Source organism: Aulonocara sp. 'chitande type north' Nkhata Bay, linkage group LG12, assembly GCF_057382095.1.
Source record: "Aulonocara sp. 'chitande type north' Nkhata Bay isolate Kocher_YH1m ecotype deep benthic linkage group LG12, A_spYH_male_GT1.1, whole genome shotgun sequence".
Classification (NCBI taxonomy): domain Eukaryota; kingdom Metazoa; phylum Chordata; class Actinopteri; order Cichliformes; family Cichlidae; genus Aulonocara; species Aulonocara sp. 'chitande type north' Nkhata Bay.
The window spans coordinates 22,845,827-22,868,708 of record NC_141355.1 but is presented as its reverse complement, the minus strand read 5'-3'; the positions used below and the strand labels follow the sequence as shown (position 1 = coordinate 22,868,708).

The 22,882-nt window shown below is 40.5% G+C and overlaps 1 protein-coding gene across 5 annotated transcripts; it reads right to left on the bottom strand.

Annotated features, from left to right (window-relative positions):
• Positions 1 to 1,590: 1,590 nt before the first annotated feature.
• Positions 1,591 to 21,164, bottom strand: LOC147317478 (ubiquitin-associated protein 2-like). Of its 5 annotated transcripts, none has more exons than XM_086314461.1 (30): positions 21,070 to 21,164; positions 17,704 to 17,841; positions 17,401 to 17,478; positions 17,161 to 17,271; positions 16,853 to 17,009; positions 16,620 to 16,697; positions 14,089 to 14,152; positions 13,773 to 13,861; positions 13,562 to 13,614; positions 13,318 to 13,382; positions 12,910 to 13,141; positions 12,567 to 12,816; positions 12,276 to 12,413; positions 11,921 to 12,057; positions 10,994 to 11,226; positions 10,291 to 10,528; positions 10,132 to 10,171; positions 9,732 to 9,858; positions 9,395 to 9,467; positions 9,066 to 9,285; positions 8,764 to 8,855; positions 8,371 to 8,421; positions 8,106 to 8,184; positions 7,492 to 7,686; positions 7,225 to 7,395; positions 6,548 to 6,652; positions 6,413 to 6,445; positions 5,949 to 6,022; positions 4,985 to 5,176; positions 1,591 to 2,439 (listed from the first exon to the last, which is right to left on the bottom strand). In XM_086314461.1, exons 2-30 carry the CDS (start codon positions 17,797 to 17,799, stop codon positions 2,344 to 2,346), a joined length of 3,567 nt encoding a protein of 1,188 aa, XP_086170587.1. In that variant the 5' UTR covers positions 17,800 to 17,841; positions 21,070 to 21,164; the 3' UTR covers positions 1,591 to 2,343. The 5 variants fall into 5 exon arrangements, with proteins under 5 accessions (XP_086170587.1, XP_086170588.1, XP_086170589.1 ...); XM_086314462.1 differs by having other exon boundaries at positions 9,410 to 9,467; XM_086314463.1 differs by lacking the exon at positions 6,413 to 6,445.
• Between the last annotated feature and the right edge of the window lie 1,718 nt (positions 21,165 to 22,882).

Sequence of the window (22,882 nt, the reverse complement as noted above, 5' to 3'; positions counted from 1 at the left end):
GACCGAGTGTCTGCCAGTAAAATAATGCATTGTAACAAAACGGTCAATGTGACCCTTGTCAGTGGTTTTCACCAGCACACTCAGTCTGAATATTTTGATTTTCATAAGAGGATTTATTTGATATGTTCCTGTAACAGTGATCCACTCAGTCTGGGCTCCTGGGTCAAAAGTCTGTGTATGACATGGAATTAATACCCACATAGGGCAGTTATATACTGCCACCAGGTGGTGACTGATAAGTTACACACAATTGCAGTTGAACTCATCACCATTTCTAACCATGCCTTCGCCTCTACACAAACAGAATTAAACTTCCTCACTTTGATTTTTTTCATATGCTATACATTTCAAACATCACTCAAAAAAAGGTTCAGAACCGTTGCTGGGACTAACCTTGATTTATCAGTTTGAAAATGAAATGTCTCATAAAACTATGAGGGCCTCAAGTGACATCATAGCTCACCTTTAAAAATATCTCGTTCTCTTTACGTGATGGTACTGTGCTGAACGTGCACAAGACTAACAAAGTCACCGTGCATCAATGCACCATGCCGCACAAATTCCGCCACTTGAAATAAAAGGCCCTGTCATAGAACAAGGATGAGATTAATACACTTTTAAACGTGCATCAGTTTAGCTTTCATTAACATCACAAACTTGGTATTTTATGGGAAAAGGAAAAAAAAAAAAAAAGAGTGCTATGATGGATTCACTGTGATCAGAGCCACCTGTGTCTTGCTCAAGCTGGGCCACCATATGGCCAACTGGCTTAAAAGACTATTGCAGAGAACAGTTACACTGACCAGATTACAGAAAATGCTAAACCTGCGTGTCAGGGACCTACTCTGCTCTGAATCTCATGCGAGTTTAGAAATGGAAAGAAAATATTTTTTCTCGGACTTGAACTGAGGATGCTTTTATCATTTAACATTGTAGCATACAAGTATAAATTAGATCAAAATAGGACAGCAGTAGTTCTGGTACTTAGAACTGAACCACAGCAGATGGCTCTGGAGGTTCAATTTGGCCCGGATTTTACACCTCATGCCTTCTTAATGGAATCTAATTTATCTGAGCTTGGGACAGCCTGAGAGTTTCTGTCTTAGTCTTGAATCAGAGTCTAATTACTACACCATGGAGCCATCTTCATTAATAGTCATTCACTGTCAGTGGGTGGCACAAAGAACAAGAGCAGATTATTTAACAATAGTGATCAAATATGCCCAGCTGGGGAAAATATGCATTCTCCACATAGAAAGCCTCCAGTCTGCAGGGGGATTGACACCCTGGAGCTTCTCACTGTGAGGCAACAGTGCACACCACTGTGCTGCCAAAAATGACCAGTTTATCACTAGTAACTTTTGTGTTTTAAGGCCTTTTTGTACTCTCACGTTAAAAAATATTTAGCCGTTTGCCTACACATTTGTTCATGATTTATGTAGTGAAATAGACATTCATCCGAAACAAATAAATCCCAGTAAATACAAGTAAATATGTTAAAACACTGAAAATGAGTCTGAAGACATGGGTCAGTCAAGGAAAACCCACTTGATTAACTTGTGTAAATGTACATACATATAAAACAAGGAGTCAGTTACCAACTGCTCAGAACTTTATTTCGAGAAAATGAGGGTTAAAATTAAATAAAAATATAAAATTTAGATGGGCAGGTCTTTCTTTAAAGAAAGTGACCCCGGGAGAGTAGGCAGCTCTCCAGAGGAGAGGGAGAGAAGAAAGAGGGAAAAGACAGGAAGCTACAAAATGAAGCTCAGAGGGACGAGCCCAGCCATTCAGGAAGTCATGTATAAAAAGAAAAAAAAGAGGAGACAGATGCAGTTAGTTATTATAAACCCCACCCCCATCTGAAGTGTCCTCAAATGCAATCAGTGCTATAGCTCTCTCCTTTTCCTTTTTCTGGTTTCTTCCAGGAAGTTTTGGGTCGTTTTTCTTCTTCACTCACTCTCTCACTAACATCTCATTTTGTCTCAATGTAACATCTTTTCCTGCAGTTTTGAAAAAAGTAAACAAAAAGTCCTTCAAAAATAAAATGCAGCAACCACATTTCATGTTCTACTATTACATATACAGTATATATATATATATTTATATATAAATACATAAATATCTTACATGTACAACCAATTTTGAAAAAGGGGGGGGAAGAGAGAACCCAAAAGACTTAAGAGGACTTGGAGGTGGGGGGAGCAGGGCAACGAAACCCATGGTTGCTCATTGTGAGGGTAGTGTGTTTGTTTTTCTGTTTTAGCTTTACACACGCAGCCTTTCAGGGAGACGAGGAGAAAAAACAAAACAAAAAAAACAAAAAACATATGGAAGCATTCCTCAGTTTGTCCAGTATGCAGAGCTGCTATAGCTGGACTTGCTGCCTTGGGTTTTCTGCTGCATGCTGCTGGACTGACTGCGCTGACCAGGGCCGCCCTATGAAGAAAAAGAAGTCCATTCAGTGGATGTGTTTAATTTGTGTCATTTCAAAGTGCTTATATTATTCATTTTAGTCAGCCCTATTCTACTGAACTTATCACACAAGAGGGTGTAGATTCTAAATATACAACAACAGTGGAGAAAACCAGGAATTATCAAGGAGAACTTTTCAGTGATGATGGATAGTGACAGGCCAAATAAAATCCTTAAAACTGCAGGAACGATTCTGTCTCTCGATGCGCACAAAGCATTCGACAGGGTTTCCTGGCAATACTTGGCCCATACACTTGAAAGAGTCAAATTTGGGCCAAACTTAATTAAGTGGATACAGATTCTTTACTCCAACCCAATGGCGGCTGTACGGGTAAATGGAACAATATCAGCCAGATTTCCACTGGAACGTGGGTGTAGACAAGGTTGCCCACTGTCGCCCCTGCTGTTCGATATAAGTATTGAGCCTCTGGCGCAGCTGATTAGAGATGAACATGAAATTCAGGGCCTTACAATTACTGGAGAACAGCATAAATTGTCCATCTATATGTACTTTTATACATTTCAAATCCTGCCGTCAGTGTACCTCATTTAAAAGAAATTATTAATACATACGGTTACCTCTCTGGTTACAAAGTTAATATTGACAAAACATTGGCAATGGATATAGGAGGAAACATTTCATCTGGCTTTAAATGGCCAAAGGAAGGTATCAAGTATTTAGGAATTCAAATTCCTCACTTATTATCAGACTTGTTTAAAAGTAAATTATGTAAATTATGTCCTGTCTCTGTCTTTCTTGGGTCGGATCGAGAGTATACGTATGAATGTATTGCCAAGACTTCTATACCTTTTTCAAATGCTGCCTATAAACATTCCCAACTCTACATTTGATAATTTAGATAAACTTTTTTCCAAATTTATATGGCAAGGCAAACGCTCAAGGATCAAGTTCCAAACATTAAAACTGTCAAAACTGCAGGGGGGACTGGCTGTTCCAAATCTGAAATATTATTTCTGGGCAGCTCAGATGAGACCCCTGACTGTATGGGTGCGGGATCTGTCTGAAACTCAGTGGCTAAACATTGAGAAGACAATATGCGAAAGACCATTGAAATCCCTGTTTTTTTTCTAACATTTCAATTAAAAATGTGCATATGGGGGAATGGATGAGGGTCACTAAAGATTTGGCGTAGAATCAAACAATCATTCGGTCTTCCAAAAGAAATTTCAATTTTATCAAGCCTCTCCTCCCTGCAGGGTTTTTCTCCTATTGTGGAAGACTGGCTTCAGAGCATGGTCACATAACGGGCTTCGTAAACTTGAGCTCATTTGAACAATTGAGGTCAGTTTCGGCTTCCTTCTTCTGACTTTTTCAGATTTCTGCAGCTAAGAAGTTTTTTGACAAAACATAAAGAATGGAGGCAAGTTTTGGAGCCCTCACCCACTGAGGAAATATTTCTAAAAATATTTCAAAGTAATTCCTCCGCAAAATTAATCAGCAATTTCTATAATGCATTTATGAGTTTCAGTACAAGTGCAACTTTGGATATTAAGGCAAGGTGGGAAGCTGAGACTGGCACTCAAATCTCAGAGGACGCCTGGGAAGAGGTGTTCGGTGAAGCCCATCTCGTGACTAACTCTGGGCTGTGGAGAGAATTCAAATGGAAGGTGGTCATGAGATATTTTAGAACCCCAGAGATAATGGCCAAAATGAAGCCTACAAATCCTGATACCTGCTGACGAAATTGTGGTACTCATTTAGGAACCCATATCACAAATGGCCAAAAATCTGCTCATTTTGGAATGACATATTTAGAGTTCTCAATACAGTTTTCCAACAACCACTAACAAAGACCAACAGTTAGCCATTTTAGGAGTATTACCAAATGGTTTTGCAGGAAACAATAAAAAGTATCTCTTAAGAATCTTGCTTACAGCATCACTAAAGTGTATTACTATTAAATGGCTGAATCTTGACCCACCTTCATATAATATGTGGATTGATAAAGAGAAATTTACCAGATGGAGGAAATAACCTATGCTCTGCGGATTCAGAGAGAATTGTTTACTGAGCGTTGGCGACCCATACATGCTTTACTGTTTCAATAATTTAGCATAGGTCTGTTTCGTTTCGTTCATTTATGGCTATTAAGATTGTCACATATTTGTTTTTGTTTTTTTTGGGGGGGGGGGGGGGGGTTTGCTTCCCAGTTTTGTGTTGTGTTTCCCAATTGCAGTTCTTATTGTAATCTGTATTTCTGCACTGCGGTTCCAGTAACTGTCTTACTCGTGAACATTGCAATGTTGTAAATTATAATAAAAACTGAGTCTAAAAAAACAACAACAACAAACTGCAGTAACACAGGTGCAGAATTTAATCAGATGTACACATTGAGTACTTTTCTTATTTGATTAGCACGAAAAATATTTAGTAAGGGTACAGCAGCCTTTTTAATAGACAATAAACCAAAAGCAAAACGAAACTATACTAAAACCTCGAAGTTTAATGTATGAAAATATTTTTTTCCCACTGGTTGTGGAGGGTTACCTGTCCGTCCTGTGTGAGGTGATGGTGCAGCAGCTGGGAGTGGGGCTGTTGGTGAGGAGGCAGAATGTGCAGGAAAGGTGCAGGGGCGTAGCCAGGCGCACCACCAGGGTTCAGGGGCCCCGTTCCTCCTAGTGCTGAAGGCAGGCTGAAGGGAGGTGGTGTCCCTGTGTGGAAGCCCTGCTTGTCAAATGACTACCACAAAAAAAAAAAAAAAAAAAAAAGAACAAAAACAAAAAACGAGGACAAAAGATTCATTTATGTCTGGCAAAAACAATCTAATCCATAATCTTTCCATTTAATATTCTTCTGAAATTAAACAGTTCTTCATCCGAGCTTTATTTTAAAAAATTTGACATTCAAACTGAAATGCTCACATTTCTACATTTTCATTTGACAAGCAGAATCATTTAAAGAGGATCTAACTGAGCTTGATTATGGTAATATATGTAGCCAAAGTTTGTACTAACCAGATGCGTATATGGACTAAGGCATCAACTAAGTCAAAAGTTGAGAGTTCAAGCTGCTCTGTATGTAAAGTCGCATGCAAACTCACAAACATAAGCTATGAGCAGTCACACGTTGTTAGCATGTGGCTGTTAGTGAGTTCTTCAATGAGTGAGGAAGCTAAAGAACACTACAGGGGAACCGTATCAAAGAGTTCAAGACAACAAACCTAACGAGACATTTTAATCAATTTCACCAAGCCAATGGAGCTAACAAAGTGAAAGCTATGCAGAACTCTGAGCCAACCACAGGCCAGCAGCCTCGGTATGAGCAAAGGATAAAAACAGTCATGTAGTGGGCTTTAAAATAGGGTGGAGAGTGGATGAACTGGTATTTTTACCAGTTAACTTTGCACCACACATTTAAATGATTAAACCTCTTAAAAAACGTCATACAAAACACATTGTTTTAAATATATACAAACAGATCATGCTTAGACATGTGGACCACACACACACACCTGTGTTTTGCTGTAGATTGAACCTCCCATGTCAGGTACTCCACCACTAGTACCTGAACCTGACAATCCTGGTGCTGGAAAGAAATGAAAGAGGGGGAGAAGGAAAAAGAGGAAAAGACAATGTTGGGATTTCAGAGGGAAAGGAGGACAAAAACAGAAAAAGCAACAACAAATCAGTGGGAATGCATAAAAACAAAACAACAAAAAAAAAAAAACAAACAAAAAAAAAACAAAAAAAAAAACAAAAACAAAAAAAAACAGCAGCTGTGTCACTTCAATGCTGATAAGCTTATCTTCTAAACTAAATGCCAGTTTCCACTGTTAGTAGGACACAGGCCAGCCAGGAGGAAGAAGCATAGTAAGTGAGGAGGAGCAGGGGCATGTTTCTCACTTCCGTGCCGCCCTTTAGCATGTACCCAGCCATTTGCACATGAAAGTAAAATCACATGCTTGCATATACACACCTTTCTCCAGGACACTCTCGACTGTAGAATCATCTGCAATTGTGAGTACACCCGTTTTTCCTCCTTGAAAAACGCCCACTAACTGTGTGTGTGTTTGTGTGTTGTTAGAGTGTGCACCATGTGTCGTGCATGTACCTTTCCCTGGACCGCTGCCTGCTGACTTGGCCTGTGACTGGGCAGTGCTTCCATACCCTGCCTTACTGTATTCCCCACCGTGGGCTTGAGACAGGTCATCAAAGGCTGAAGGGGGAGGAGGAAGAGTATAGAAGAACAGAGGAGGCAGAGCAAAGCAGAGGGGGGAGGGAGAGAGGATGAGGAGCAGATTTTGTGAAGGAGGAGGATGGGAAGGAAAAAGAGGGGGGAGGGGGCAGGAGAGAGAGAGAGGCAGTAAGGTAACCTGACTGAAATGGCAGCTGTCTATACTGAGCTGTGTCCAACTTTAGCAGGGGGTTTGAGCTATGCATGCAGCACAAGCAGAAAAAACAAACAAAAACAAAACAGGCCCAACTCTACACGCACATGCAGCATGTGGTGTACATGTGTAAAGGTTTGGAAATTCAGTTCACTTTCCCCTCCCACTAGAGACACCTTGATTTAGTCTGACGTCTATTTTTACACTTGAGTCTCAAAATACACAAAAATAACTTTCCAGGAAGCCCACAATAATGCCAGCTTTTAAGCTAATTAAGCTTCATAACTACATTTTGTGTTGCTGAGATATCAGTTTAGTTTATTAATGTATTACAACTACTATTACAATAATAATAGAATTCTAACAAACCAGCCAAAACCCTGTTTAGTCCAGGTCTTACCTGTGCCATATGCGTGCTGTCCATAACTTGGCTGATGCTGTTGGTGGTACTGATTGGAGGGGTTGGCCAGGCCCATTGCTGGCTGCTTGGCTGAGGCAGGAGGCACAAAGACAGTGGGGGCATACTGGAAAGCTGAGGGAACTCCAGGCATACCAGCATAATATGGCAGACCTGTGAAATGATGGAGGATGTGCAAATGGTTAATAGTGTAAAACCTTAAAATGACTGACGTCGATGTGATTAAACATGATTTTGTTTTTCCCTTACCAGTGTATCCATAGCCAGGAGGGAGAGGGGGGTTGAGGAAGGCCTGGTTCTGTGTCTGCTGACCCTGGCTCTGACCCTGCCCTTGTGTGCCTGTCTGCTGTGTCTGCTGGGGCTGTGACTGCACCCCAGCTGTAGACAGGGTGGTTGGAGGAGCTGGAGATGAAGAGTCATTCCTGCCAAACTTTGTTGCTTCACCTGAGCAGAATCAGGAGAGACAGAAGAAAGGTAAGACAAAAGTGGAAATGAACCCTAAAGCCTCATTTCTACTCTTATAACAGGTACTCCAGCTTTCCACCGAACACAATTCCCCATCAGTAAAAACAGAGTTCTTAGATGACCACCCTTTAGGCAACAAATACACGAGGCTTTAAGGATATTGTTGGGCTGGTGTTCTTAGGAAATGTCCTTCATTTGCTTCAAGCCATAGCAAAGATTAAAAACACAGCTTAGAAAAAAACTAAGATGCTCACCCCCCTTAAAAAAATAATAAAAAAAAAACACCTACAGGCAACAGAAAATTTCAGTTCAACATAATCTATAAAAAAAAAAAAGTGCTTAACCAAAGTCATCAAGTCAAAATGATGAAGTGCAAGGGAGAATAAAATTTGATCTACCTGAATATGGGTTATTAGCAAGTCCATCTCTACCAGGCATAGCAGTTGTAGCACCAGGGAATGTTACACCATAGTAATCCTGTCCAGATAGAGGAAAATAATTAATAATTAAAAAGACAAACAGCATTAACCTCCTAGGACCTGGCGTCCACATATGTGGACATCACATTTTGGGTTGTCTAGATCAGATACTCAGATATTTCTCATGTTAAAAAGCAACTAACATTAAGGCATTATTAAAGGTTAAGTTAAGCAACAGACTCACCAAAGGAAGACGCGATTGCAGCATTTGCAAGTCCTCATATCCATATATCTGCTGTTGAAATTAGGACAATGGTTATTTAGCAGATGTTGGAGTCTCTAATAAACATCGCTTATGCCTACAAAGCCTTTTATCTTTACTAGCTGCTAATGAGTGTATTCAGTACATGATCAAAATCTTCCCAAATGACTAAAAACCTCTATAGAATAAAGAGAAAATTCAATCCCTCTGTTCAGTTTCTGCACTTCTAGAAAAACCTGCATTTATTTATTTTTTAAAGAGGACACCCAATTAATCTATCTTTAGGATCCATATTAAGTCTTTCCTTTCCCTTAAAAATTCATGGGATCAAGAGTAACACAAACAAGTAATTATATGATACAGTTAAATAGCTACCGGATATGCAGGGAGCAATCCACCAGGGCCCATGATGTACTGGTTGGCCAGGAGAGGTGGCACTCCTTGGGCCAAGTTGGGAGGAGCTTTACCTGGAGCAGACACCACAAAGGACATGTTATGCACTGAATGAACATAACTATTTATAGATAAGTACAGTCTCAGTTAAGTGTCCAAAACAGCCGGATTAAAATCATAATTCATAGTAAAAAAAAAGAAAAAGAAAAAAAGAATTGAGTATGATATTTCAAAATATTTTAGTTTTAACGTCCATCGTGGTGTTATGGTAGTAAAGATCATACCGGAGGTGGTGGTGAGCAGGGGTGCTGTGCGGCTGCCGGCAGCTGAGAGTGTGGCGTTTGTGCCATTTGGAATTAGTCCAGGTGCTCCAGATGGATGCAGACCATTGGTGGCAGAACTACTGACAACGGGGGGAGCTGAAGGATTGGGATTAACAACCTGGCTGGATGATGGCGAAGTAAAGGCATGGATGTTTCCGCTGCTACTCTCCTCGTTACTCGTCTGAAAGAATAAAAGCAGAGAACGCATTTTCTTTTTGTTTGTTTGTTTGTAAACTCTGGAGCTTAGTTAAAATTTTGGATTAAAATAAAATTATAAAATCCAAACATACTAAGCATCTGTTTACCGTAAGGGAGGAAGTCGTAGAGAGGGTCGACCCAGATGAGTGCGTACTGCTTGTGTGACTACAAAGAGAATAAAGCGAGTCTGTCAGCCTGCTGAAATCTGATAAATCTGCAAAAGCACTTCAAATTGGATGTGTGATCAGGAAGCAGGGAGATTCAGTGAAAAATATGTCCACATTAAATGATTTAGATATGTGCTTGTAAGCATCATCATCTCCAGGCAAAAACATCAAAGTGCATTTATTTATTTTTTAAAGAGGACACCCAATTAATCTATCTTTAGGATCCATATTAAGTCTTTCCTTTCCCTTAAAAATTCCTTACCTGCTGAACGATGAGATGGATGTTGAGTGGGAAGCTGTAACTGCAGGAGAAGGGATGTGGTGGCCAGGGCTGCTGTCACTTGTCATAATGGGAGACTCAGTTGTCACTGTCCTAGATGATGCTGTGCCTGGTTTAAAATTAGAAAGATTAATCTGGGGCAAAATTTGGTCTATTTGTCTGTTTTTTTTACGTTACTATATGAGAAGGAAAAGAATTGAACAGAATCAGGGTGAAAAAGAAAATGAGATGGGGTGGCTATAAAAACGGCATTTAGCAAACCACAACTTGCACTAAGATGCATCTTTCCATTTCCTCCTCAGCATTAAGCAATCAATGTTCATTATACCAGACTTTATTGGCCATGTGAGTGCATTTTTACATTACTGACAATAGTACTTACCGTCTTGTGTGCTCTGTGTCTTCATACCAGTGTAGCCATTCTAAGAGAGAAAACGTTTCAAGACTTGGTTTCATCATTCAGCTTTCAGGCAAATAACATTTAAGTAGTTGCCAAAATCTTTATTCTGTTTGAGACCTGAGAAAAAAGGTTCATACTCACCGTCAGAGGCCCACCAGGAGCCGATGGGATATCTTTGCTCTGTGGGAACCCAAGATGAGGGGGTAGGGACCTCGGGATGCTGCTCTCCACCCGGCTGACTGTGGTTGGGGCTGAAGAGGAGGGTGGCGCAGCAGCACTGGGGAGACCAAGGGAGGGTGTGGGCGTAGCACTAGGTAAGCCCAAAGAGGGTGAAGGGAAGTTGGGGTCCGTTACAGAAGATAAGCTGCTCATGTGTTCACTGTTTAAAGGACAAATAGAGATTTTGTGTTGGGGGAGATATAAAGTAGTATAGGGTCTCCAAAAATAAATAAATAACATTAAATAAATGTAAGCAAAGTTGCAAAGGGTTCCTGATGGAGTCATAAAAAAGCTCAATTTAAAAAAAAACCAACAAAAAACTGGTTCAATTCAACATCAAGAACTTTCTTTGGACATTGAGACTTTTCTGAGTCTGAGGTTTAACATTTTTTAAAACCAAGTTTCCTGAATGTTTTTAGGGCTCTGGGCTACACTGCAAAACAAAAAGAGTTGTGGTCATTTTAGTCTCTGGAATTTAAAGTGTTGCGAATCACCCGGTTTGCCAGTATTATATCCACTAAATGGGGAATTAAAAAAAGCAAAAAAACAAAACAAAACATAAAAAACCCGCCACACATAACAAATACCTCACATACACCAACATGCTTGCATGACAAACACATACCTCACAGCTCCTGGCTTAGAGAACAGGCTATTCTGAGGCGGCTGTGTGGGAATAGCAGTAGGAACTGGCATGGCTGGTGGGGCCTGAACAGGCGTGTGTTCCCTGGCCAACTCAGTTGGTACCATATCTGATGTTCCACTGCTAGCCTCAGACCCAAAGTCTAGAGCTCCAAACTGAACATTAAGACCAGACACATCTGCCGATCCCGGCATCTCCACTGCTGACGATGGAATCTAAAGACGACAGAAGGACGAGTAATCAGAACTGATCTAATTTTTGGATTTGGGGTAGGTTTCTGTTCTTTATTACAAAAAAATTGATTGTGAAAACATTTTACCAACATTTTGTCAGTGTTCAATCAGAGTTAAAACAGTCCCATTAAAAAAAAAAAAAAAAGGTACCGGAAGGTCAGGACAAAATGTGATGCTGATTTGAGCATAAGCACCAGCTGCTGCTCACTCAAGAGCAGATGTAGTAAAAGGTGAACACGACCTCATGCTTGCAGCTTAGCGGTGGCTACTGTCCAAACAGTAACCAGAGAGGTGTGAAAAGTCATTATTTGTAACAACAAAGACACCGAGTTGAAAACAAAGCCAACAAAAGAACATAAATAGCTGAATATTCTGGTCTACTGCTACTTCAAGACTAGCAGATAAACAAGCACCGGGAGGAGTCAAGTACAAGCAGTCTATTCTTTAAAAAAAAGTTTGCATACCTGTGTGTGTAGTAAGGGGAGCATAAGGCTGTGGAAACTACCTCATTAAGTCTGCTCATATAACTGGTTAACTAGCAGACCTGCCTTGTAAACCCCTTAAGAGGAGATAAATTACTGATTTTCGGTTTCTATCTCCTCTTAGAATGAATACAGCTCTTTTGTCATTTCTCGTTTACATTTTCTGCCAGATAAAAAGGTTCAAAGAGGCTTACTTTTGAGGGAGGAGGCGCTCTGCGTCTCTGTGTCTTTATTTGGCGCTGAGGAGGCTCTGTGGTCAAAGGCTCCATGCCTGGCAGCTTCACTCCTGGAGAAGCGCTGTCTCTTACAGGAGGGACAGAGGACTCATGACCTGAATGAGAATAAAAGCACCATGACCATTCACCATGTCATTATAGTCACAACAACAATAGCACGGTATAGCAATAAAGCAACTGACTAACTCGACTTCCTGTTATGTATCTTTTTTGTAGGGGCACTACATATTTTACTGTCTCTCTACTCTATAGGTAGCAACAGCCTACAATCACACTTTTAGTGGTACAGGATAGTTCTATTTTGCAGGCCTACCTGGCGGTGTGGGGGCCTGTGGAGCATGTGCCTGGACAGGGCCCAAAGGCTCTGTGGTGGGAAGGATTGTGGACTGCTGTTGCCGTTGAGCCAGCTGGCTGAGCACCACTGATGGCTCTGGCTGAAGCTTAATCTCCGCTGAAGACAAAGGGAGACAAATATACATTCATTACCATGACTACAATACTGATATTCACCATACCTCTGGGTTTTACTCCATTCTTTAAAAAATGCTTCCAAACCTAATAACATCTTTGTTTTGGATTCCTAACTACTCTGAGATAAACTTACAGTGTTGGGCAGTAATAGAGCCATTCTCCAGTCTTTGAGCCTTGTTGTCTGCAGAGGGAGAGGGGGCAGGAGCTTGCATTGGAGACTGCCCTTGGTCTTTGGAAATGCTGCTATTGCTGGTGGTGGCCAACATCTGACTGGTTCTTTGACCAAGCCGAGGCCCATTCAGCTGCTCTGATGTCCGGATGTCAGGGGCAGGTGCCTGCTTGGGTGCATTCAGTGACCCAAAACCAGAACCTAGGACTGAGGACTGACAGGGAGACAGAAGAAAAAGGCGATGAGGATACATCTAAATGTATATTGTATTAAGGTCTATAAATCTATAGAGTATAGTTATGAATACCAGTGCAGCATGTGCGTAGGTGGTACTGCCAGAAGCTGCATGGGCATAGCTGTTGGCTGTGGCATGTGCGTAGCTGTGTGTTGCAGTGCGTCCATTGTGATGTGAATTGGTAAACACCAGGCTTTGGCCTAAATCCTCAGCTGAGGGGCCATCGACTATCGCCCCCAAATCGGAGTCCACAGAACTCCCTACACCCACTCCAGCCTTAGGAAGTATGCCAGCCAGGTCCACACTGGGAACAAGCAGGAAACAGGAGAGCACACAGAAAGTGGAGTGAAGAGTGAAAGTAGAAAGGTTTGGAAGGAGGAAAGAAGGAATAACAGTGTTGATTAAATAAAATGCCATTCTCCAAAATTAAACAATTTCTACGTGTTCTTTCAAGGTGCCAATGACTTATGAAGGGCTTACTTGTTTCCAGGTGTGATGTGATTTGTTGGGGCAGAAGAGGCAGTGAATACTTTGGTCTCAGATAACTGTGTGAAAGATGAAGATATTAGTACAGCATTCCAAAACCTCCCAGAGCCACATCAAGTCACCCTTTAACAACAGGACTTAGTTAGCTAACATCATTAGACAGCAACACTAGACTTTAAGCATAAACGCGCACATTTAAAGCGCTGCAATACACTTTCACTGAAAAGCAGTGCCTTACATCTTCATTCCAGTCTTCTGAACTCCAGTCTTCTGGGTTGCCTCCCCATGTCCCTATTTAAAACAGAAGCATAGCCAAATTAGTGTTTTTGTAATTTCTTGTGGCAATCCTGAAATAGTCGAAAACGAGACATTTGCTCAAATGTAGAAAGTGGACACTAAAAAGTATATATTGCAAGAAAAATCAGTGTATGCCTGACTATTTTCTTTACCAGCTTCCTCAGCAGCTTCGTTGCCATCTCCTTCCCATGCCTCCTGGCGAGCTCCAGCGTTAGCAGAGTAGTCAGCAGGATTGAAGGTTCTGGAGGAAAAAAAAGCAGCAGTGTGAAAAAGCAAAACAAACCAAAAAAACAAAAACTGAGCGAATTGAAAGACATCTGCTTTTACTGATAACGGTAGGCAGAACAAATTTTCAATCAAGGAGATTCAGAAACATATTTTTCCACACACACTTGTTTTTAAGATATGTGCTTGTAATCAACATCATCACCTCCTTTTGTAAAACTTTTACATGATGCATATTCTTACCCCATTCCCTGCGAAGAGAACCTGTTACCAACAGCTGCTCTTCCTCTGCCACGAACCCCTGCAACTGAAAATGCAGCAAAACAACCATATGAACAACACAACCAAGTCACTTAAGTCTAAATTCCTCATTAAGCATTTTTAAGAATATCAAGCCTTGGGACAAATGATTGTCAGTGACTTCTCAGCTAAGTTTCCCATTAGTGCATTGGAAAAAAAAATATGATTAGCAATAGATTCACTAAATTTTCATGTCAGGGCATGTGCACACCTCTGCAATCTAAAAACAATTTGTGTGGGGAGTGGTTACAGTGATCCATCATCAACTCAAAACAGGTTGTGGTGTTTCTGTCTGTTGACTTCATTTTAAGATTGTAGCTTCATTAAAATTTGTATCTGAATTTAAGAAGACAGGAGTAAGAGTTGTCAGCCATTTTATACACTTTTTAATAAGATATTGAATTGCAGACATGGACAGCTGAAGACAGGTGGCTCTTTTAAATCAACTGCCTATTGGGCATGCATAGTTGCATTGTAAAGTAAATTCTCCTCAGATGAGTCTGTGCGGTCACAACAAACATGCAGACCCTCACACTCACTCATTATGAAATTTACATCACTCGACTCTGAACAAACCCCGGTGGAGTTGCAGATACAGAAAGTATCATCAAGGCTAGGGCTGGGCCATATTATACCGTTCATGGTAATACCGGTATAATGTTAGGCAACGATAGGAAAATGAAATATCGCGATAGAATATGAGTAAAACGCGCATGCGCAGTGCCTTTGTTTTCATACGCACATGGCCGATTGTTGAGTGAAACAAATGAACCAGAATTGGTTTGTAAAAATGGTGCAACTTCAGTGATGTGGAACTGGTTTGGTGTTTGTCCGTCAGATACACGACAAGGCACATTTTTTTGCAGAACATGCAAGCGGCCGTTGTTATTGTCATATTTGTCGGACTAAGATGCTCTTAAATCTGGGAGTAATCTGGGTCCTAAACTCCGTACCTTCAGGTCAAACGAACACTGCAGCATCACTGAGAGTTAAAAACTGTCTAAATTCTTTAATAAAACGATCAGCATTGCTGCTTTACCAGGTGTAACTATGAAGTTTAACTTCCAGGCATCCATGAAAACAAAATTTATTACATTTAACGGAGTTAGAAGTTAGCAGGAAGCTAGCGGAAGTTAGCTCGCTAGTTTCGCTAGTTACCTAAGCATGATATTGCATGTTCTGACTGAGAGATTTCTGAAAAAATTCAAACGTACAGCTCTGCTATCACTTCCAACATAAATGAAGACAGGAAACTAAACAGCAGTGATGTTTGTAGGGTTACTGAAGTTGGGCTAGCTGGTATATAATGATGTGCTACGTGATCGCTAGCGACACAGCTATGTTAGCATAACATAAACAGTGAAGCTGGAGGACGAACACTAACACTTTTCCACTTATAAAAGTTAACGTGCCTGATAGTTAGGGACAAATGCAATCGCATGGCAGGATGCTGTAAACGGACCAAACTTCAGTCAGGAGAACAACTGAGATAATCCATCCACAATACGAGGTTAGTCATTAATATACTGCAACAACATGGGAATAGAGCAGCTGCCAGAGAATTCAACATTAATGAATCAATGGTACAGAAGTGGAGGAAGCAAGAAGAATGAGTTTAATAAAGTTTGATTTATCTGACTGCTTTGTTTCGCTTAATGTGCCTTATAATCCCGTGCACCTTATGGTCCGAAAAATACGTACTGCACACTGCAGTTTAATGTTGCAAAGCACCTCTTTTTAACTTCAGTGGATATTATACATGGTTATGCTCAGGATATGTCAGCCCATTTCTACTGGAAATGCCTTTTGGTTAAACTTTCAGCAAGGAATTTGCATTTGCACTGTTACATTTTTATAAAGCTTTAATGTACATAAAAACCAGCTTCTTGTTTACGTGAAAATAAATGGAAGGTTGTCTTTTTGCGCTAGTAATGTTGTGGAGTTGTATTTTGTCTCGCATCAATTATATCGTCAGTTATATCGTTATCGCAAATTTTCAAATATATATCGTGATAAATATTTTTGGCCATATCGCCCTGCTCTAATCAAGGCTGTAGCAGAACTACTAAAAAGCATGAGGAAATGTTTTGACTTAATGCTCTTAAATCAGCTGATAACCATCCACTTACAGTCACCATTTCCTGTAGGCTAAATCATTTATGGCACGTAAATGAGGCTCTGTTGCTGGTGTAGTACTTTCTCTTTCGCTTTATTGTTGCTGGAGGAGGAAATAAACTCCTCGCTGTGCATCTTTGGCCCTGTTCCATTTTTGCATTTTAGTGACTGTATGCATCAAACACCCATTCAAGCAAGCACATGGAATTGGTGGACTTAAATTTTGAAGCAACAGACAAATACGATGCTGGTCACATCAGGGAACATGAACCTGGTAACTACAGTTAGCATTCTTATAATCCAACTCTGCATTTGGATATGTTTAATAAATCTGACATGTGTTACTCTCCAATGCTTACCTCTACCGCGTCCCCTGCGTCCACGGTCTCCTCCTCTCTCACCAGGAGCCACATCAAATCCATTCTCCTCTGACCGACCTGAAATTCAACAAAAAAAAAAAAAAAAGATGAGGAAAGTGAGATGATGGAAAAGTCATAATTAACACTGAGCCAAAATAATGCCATTGTCCTCGATGTGAAAGATTACGTTTTTATCTTATTTATATAAGGCATACGACGTGTCTTTTTCTTACCCTCACGTCCTCGGCTGATGCCTCTGCCCCTTCTGGTGGACCCTCCACGCCCACGACTGGCATCCCTCTCTCCCTTCTTCTCCCTGCTCTCCTTTAACTCTGAAGGTCCTCCTTCTTTCCCAAGGCTGCGCTTCTTTCCTACAGTCTCCCAAGAGGTCTGAGAGTTGAACAGAACATCATGATGGTGCTACAAAATGCATTTGTACTTCTACTTTTGCATCATGATTTAGTCTCTCCCAAAACAGCAATAACGAAATCATATGTAAAAAGCAAGCACAACACATGTTTTGGGAATGGAGCATACTTACTGTGTCAGAGGTGCTCTCCAGCAGGAAATTGATGGCTCTGTTTACATCTTCATTGCAGTCATGAAGGGCTACCATACACTCATCTTGAGTCTTTCCAGTGACCTCAATCAGCTGTGAAAGTCACAGCATAGGAAAAAAAAGAAGAAGAAGAAAACAAACACAGTTAAGTTTTAAATCCAGGAAAATATATCCTGGTGACCCAGAAAATTTCTTTACGCACAAAATATGAACAAACATTACCTGTTTGACTTTGTCTTCAAAATCAGCATCGTTTTTGTCATAAATCACTTGGGCTAAACGAATCTGTTCTGCTGTGGCCTGGCAAACAAACAGAGCTTAATGAGAATCAAGAACTATCACCATCTGAATAGTACATTTAAATGTTTTTAAAAGCATTTGGATCCTTTATATATTTTAATGAAAAGTGGGATAAAATCATTTAAAAGTGAAAAATTACGTTTAAGACTAAGAGATGCAATATTTTATTGAAGTTAAAAGACTATTTTGCTTAATAACTCTGTATTTACAATGACAACCACCCACCTGTATCTGCTTCTGTTGCTGTGTTGTTTGTGTGGTGGTGGGCAGCGTTTTGTCCCGAGTACCCCGGGCTTGATTGCTGACCAGTGAAGTCATCATATACAGTATATACAAAACAATGTATGTACAAAATAGAAAAATCTGAAAGACAAAGGACACAGAAGCAAAGGTGAAACGAAAGCCAGATGGTACGGCATCATTACCCCTTAGTAAGAAAACAATAATAAATAAATGTGCAGTATATATAATTTGAAACTCAAAGTCAATGATGCACATGAATATTTGGTTCTTGCACTATTGGATGTCTCTATTGCCCGCAACACAGCTGATTATGGTATCCTGAATGAGAGACTTAGAACTTGGGTGGGCATCTCTTTCTTGCTCTGGACCTTTTCAGATGCTTTTGCTAATTTTTGGTCCTTTTCTGCCATCCTAGGGCCCAACTTGTTTCCCTTGTATATGCTGCCACTTGGACAGATCCTAGTTAAACTTGGACTACATCCATATTATGAAGAACAGGATGGCAGCCGATCATCCGTCTATTAATACACAAAAAACTGAAGTTCTTATTCGTGCCCCTTTGGTCCTAAGGTAAGTGAAACTCTTGGACATCTTCAGTTCTCCCAGCTTTCAAATACCTGGGTGTTACGTTTGCTTTACTTGCTTTTGCTTTAACTGTTGTATTTTATTTTGTAATATAAAGCACGTTGTCACTTTTTGCTCTTGAAAATCGCAATGTAAGTAAACTTTCCTTACTTACAGTGCTGATACTGTACACTTAATATAAACAGACCGACTCACTAGTAGGGCTGGGCCATATTATACCGTTCACGGTAATACCGGTATAATGTTAGGCAACGATAGGAAAATGAAATATCGCGATAGAATATGAGTAAAACGCGCATGCGCAGTGCCTTTGTTTTCATACGCACATGGCCGATTGTTGAGTGAAACAGATGAACCAGAATTGGTTTGTAAAAATGGTGCAACTTCAGTGATGTGGAACTGGTTTGGTGTTTGTCCGTCAGATACACAACAAAGCACATTTTTTTGCAGAACATGCAAGCGGCCGTCGTTATTGTTGTATTTGTCGGACTAAGATGCTCTTAAATCTGGGAGTAATCTGGGTCCTAAACTCAGTACACTTCAGGTCAAACAAACACTGCAGCATCACTGAGAGTTAACTGTCTAAATTCTTTCATCTTTAATAAAACGATCAGCATTGCTGCTTTACCAGGTGTAACAATTCAGTTTAACTTCCAGGCATCCATGAAAACAAAATTTATTACATTTAACGGAGTTAGAAGTTAGCAGGAAGCTAGCGGAAGTTAGCTCGCTAGTTTCGCTAGTTACCTAAGCATGATATAGCATGTTCTGACTGAGAGATTTCTGAAAAAATTCAAACGTACAGCTCTGCTATCACTTCCAACATAAATGAAGGCAGGAAACTAAACAGCAGTGACGTTTGTAGGGTTACTGAAGTTGGGCTAGCTGGTATATAATGATGTGCTACGTGATCGCTAGCGACACAGCTGTTAGCATAACATAAACAGTGAAGCTGGAGGATGAACACTAAGGTTCCTCATGGTTAGAGACAAATGCAATCGCATGGCAGGATGCTGTAAACGGACCAAACGTCAGTCAGGAGAACAACTTAGATAATCCATCCACAATACAAGGCTAGTCATTAATATACTGCAACAACATGGGAATAGAGCAGCTGCCAGAGAATTCAACATCAATGAATCAATGGTACAGAAGTGGAGGAAGCAAGAAGAATGAGTTTAATAAAGTTTGATTTATCTAACTGCTTTGTTTAGCTCAATGTGCCTTATGGTCCAAAAAATACGTACTGCACACTACAGTTTAATGTTGCAAAGCACCTCTTTTTAACTTCAGTGGATATTATATATGGTTATGCTCAGGATATGTCAGCCCATTTCTACTGGAAATGCCTTTTGGTTAAACTTTCAGCAAGGAATTTGCATTTGCACTGTTACATTTTTATAAAGCTTTAATGTACATAAAAACCAGCTTCTTGTTTAAGTGAAAATTAATGGAAGGTTGTCTTTTTGCGCTAGTAATGTTGTGGAGTTGTATTTTGTCTCGCATCAATTATATCGTCAGTTATATCGTTATGGCAAATTTTCAAATGTATATCGTGATAAATATTTTTGGCCTTATCGCCCTGCTCTACTCACTAGTATACCATGTAAGACTATAACCCCCATCTGTCGCTCCCTACATCCCCGTTTAAATTTAGCCAGCCCAGAGGGGCCTGTTGGGTGTCAGCTTACAGCCCTGCCTTATTCTCCCACACAAAAACACTCAGTGCACCGCTATATTTTAATACTGGTATTAACATCTTTTATATATATCAAAAATGTGAATAAAAGATAGGCAACAACAACAGAAATACAGGCTTTTTAAAAAGGCGAAAAACAAAAGCACAAACACTGCCTGAGTAGTATCGAACAAAGCAACTGGCTGTAGCTAATAATACAACCAAGTGACAATTTGTCAGGCAGCGTGGGTTCTTAAATAAAATCCACGGGAAAGGGTTATCTGGCAAAGCATTTGCGTGCGTCGTACATATACAGATAGCAGTGTTTATTTTTGCCTTAATTATACGTATTAAATATCAGAGTCACTCTTATTTGTGTGATAAACTCGACAGAAGCATGAACCACAGAGGCTAACGTTTATGTTAGGTCAAACTAGCTCACGATAGCAGCAGCCCGGCTAACTGCTAGTCTTTGTTCTGTGTGCGAGTAACACGCAAATTTCTTCGTTAAACTACCACAAGCCGTGTGTAGAGTATCAGTATCCTAACCTGTCTGCCAATATGTCTATTCTATGTACAGTCCGTCTGGGGTAGCAACCAAAAAATAAACAAACGTGACAAGCGCTGCCATGCTCCCCTTTGTGTAGCCCAACGAGCTAACATTAGTCACTTCATGGGAGATATGGCTAACGTTAGCAACAAGCTAACAACTGAAACTAAAACGAGCTGCGTGGTTCGTTGACATTTCTAATTGTCCGTGTCCCTTAATATATTTATAGGCACATAATTCAGGGAGAAAAGTTATTAAGATTTGTTTGGGCAGTAATCAGGAGCCAGAGACAGGCGGCATGCCGACTGCCCGGCGTGCGAACGGCCCGTCCGCATACAAAGCAGCACCGCTCAGCACGGATACAACGCAGTTAGTTAGACGACTAATAGCCGAATAAGACGAATAATGTTTTTGAACAGGCCCATCGAGTTCGTTAAAATAAACAAAAAATACACAATAACATACCTGAACTCTCAAAACGACTTAATAATAAAAAAAAATATTCAAACATAACAAATCTGAAGCTTTCGTTTACCTGCTAACACGCTTCGCTCAGCCAGCAGCAGATGCTGTCACGTGACCTACCCCGCCGACACTCGGCGTTGTGAAACCGGCACAGCCAATCAAAACCCGCCATGCAGGTCAGATGGCCAAGCACCACGCCCTTACGTACTCGTTCCTGTGTGTGAGCGCGCTTCAGCCTTATGCGATACCGATACTCTGTACAAAAACTTAATGTTTCATTGTCTTTCATAATACAATATAGAATTGCATTTTGTAATTGTAATAATAATATAATAATATAGCTTCACAATGATTATAGGACATCAGACTACTTGTTCTCATTGCTTAATGATGCAGAATAATCATATAGAAATAAAAAACCTGAAGTTGTGCGCTATTTGAGCATGTTGCCTGCCTGCAGCACCAAAGGACTCTGTGAGAGACGTCTGTCTTGCCTTAGCCGCACCTGTCCCTGTCCTCTCTTCCTCTTCAGTTCGCCTCAACATAAGCCCATCATATTCTGTGATAGGATTTACTCTGAGGTGTTTGACGAGGTTAGTGGTGTTGCCACAACACCTCACTGTCTTGCCACATGTATCGCAAACCGCGTCTGTTTGTGGAGGTAAAATATGTCCAAACATGACTGTTTACGCTCAGCCATTATTGTGAGTGCGCACGCCAGGTGCAGTGTTGCCAACTTAGTGACTTTATCACTATATTTAGCGAGTTTTCAGAGCCCCTTAGCAACTTTTATTCTAAAAAACGACTAGTGACAAATCTGGTGACTTTTTCTGGTGTTATTGGAGACTTATTTATGACAAGCGTGTATCGCTCTTCTCAACAAGCAGTGGGTGCTGCTGTGGGCACCTTGCCCGTGCCAAAGCGCTCACGGGCAGAGGATAGTCCTCCCCCAGCTGCTATCAGGGCAGGAGATGTTCCCACCTATGCGTCCAAACTGCAAATGAATCGCGTATGAGTGAAGCCTCTGCTCCCGCACTGACTGTAACGCAATCAGTTCTTCTTTTACTGTTATGTTGTTTTGTGGATCACAAGGTTTAAAACTACTTAAACACACACACACACACACACACACACACACACACACACACACACACACACACACACACACACACACACACACACACACACACACACAAAGTAACTCCACTAGAGTGCCTATTTCGGGTCACTTTTACCGGTCCAAGCGCAGATAAAGGAATAAGGTTGGAATTGTGACATAAAAACAAACAAAACAATAATCGCTAAAAAAAAATTAAGTTGTAATTCTAAATAAATTCTAAATGCATTTAGGACGTTTTTTTTACTCACTTTATGTCTCTTCTTTTTTTCTCTCCTACACCGTGGGTTACAATGATATTAGCATGACCAATTATGCAAATTAGGCGATGACGTTGTTTGACTTCTAGAGACTTTTAGCATAGCCAATAGCAATTTTCCTTACTGAGGAGTTGGCAACACCGGCCAGGGGCTGCGACACATTTATACAGCCGTATTTAGCATAAGATATATGAAAGGCGTAAGAGGAAATAGTTTCTTCCAATTTAGACGATCCGAATGATATATTTTCTTTCCACTGTGTTCCTGTTAATGAAAAACTACAAATTTACCCCAAAGTACTAAAATATCGATATTTTAATATGAGAATCGATTCTAGAACATAAATGATTGGTATCGGAGGAATCGATATTTCAGGATCGATCCGCACATCACTACTTACAACAGGTGGTAGTTCCATCGACTCAATTTTAATGTTTTTTGTTTGTTTGTTTGTTTGTTTTTTTTTACCATTTCTATGTGGAAACAGATCGTCTACCTCCATCTCA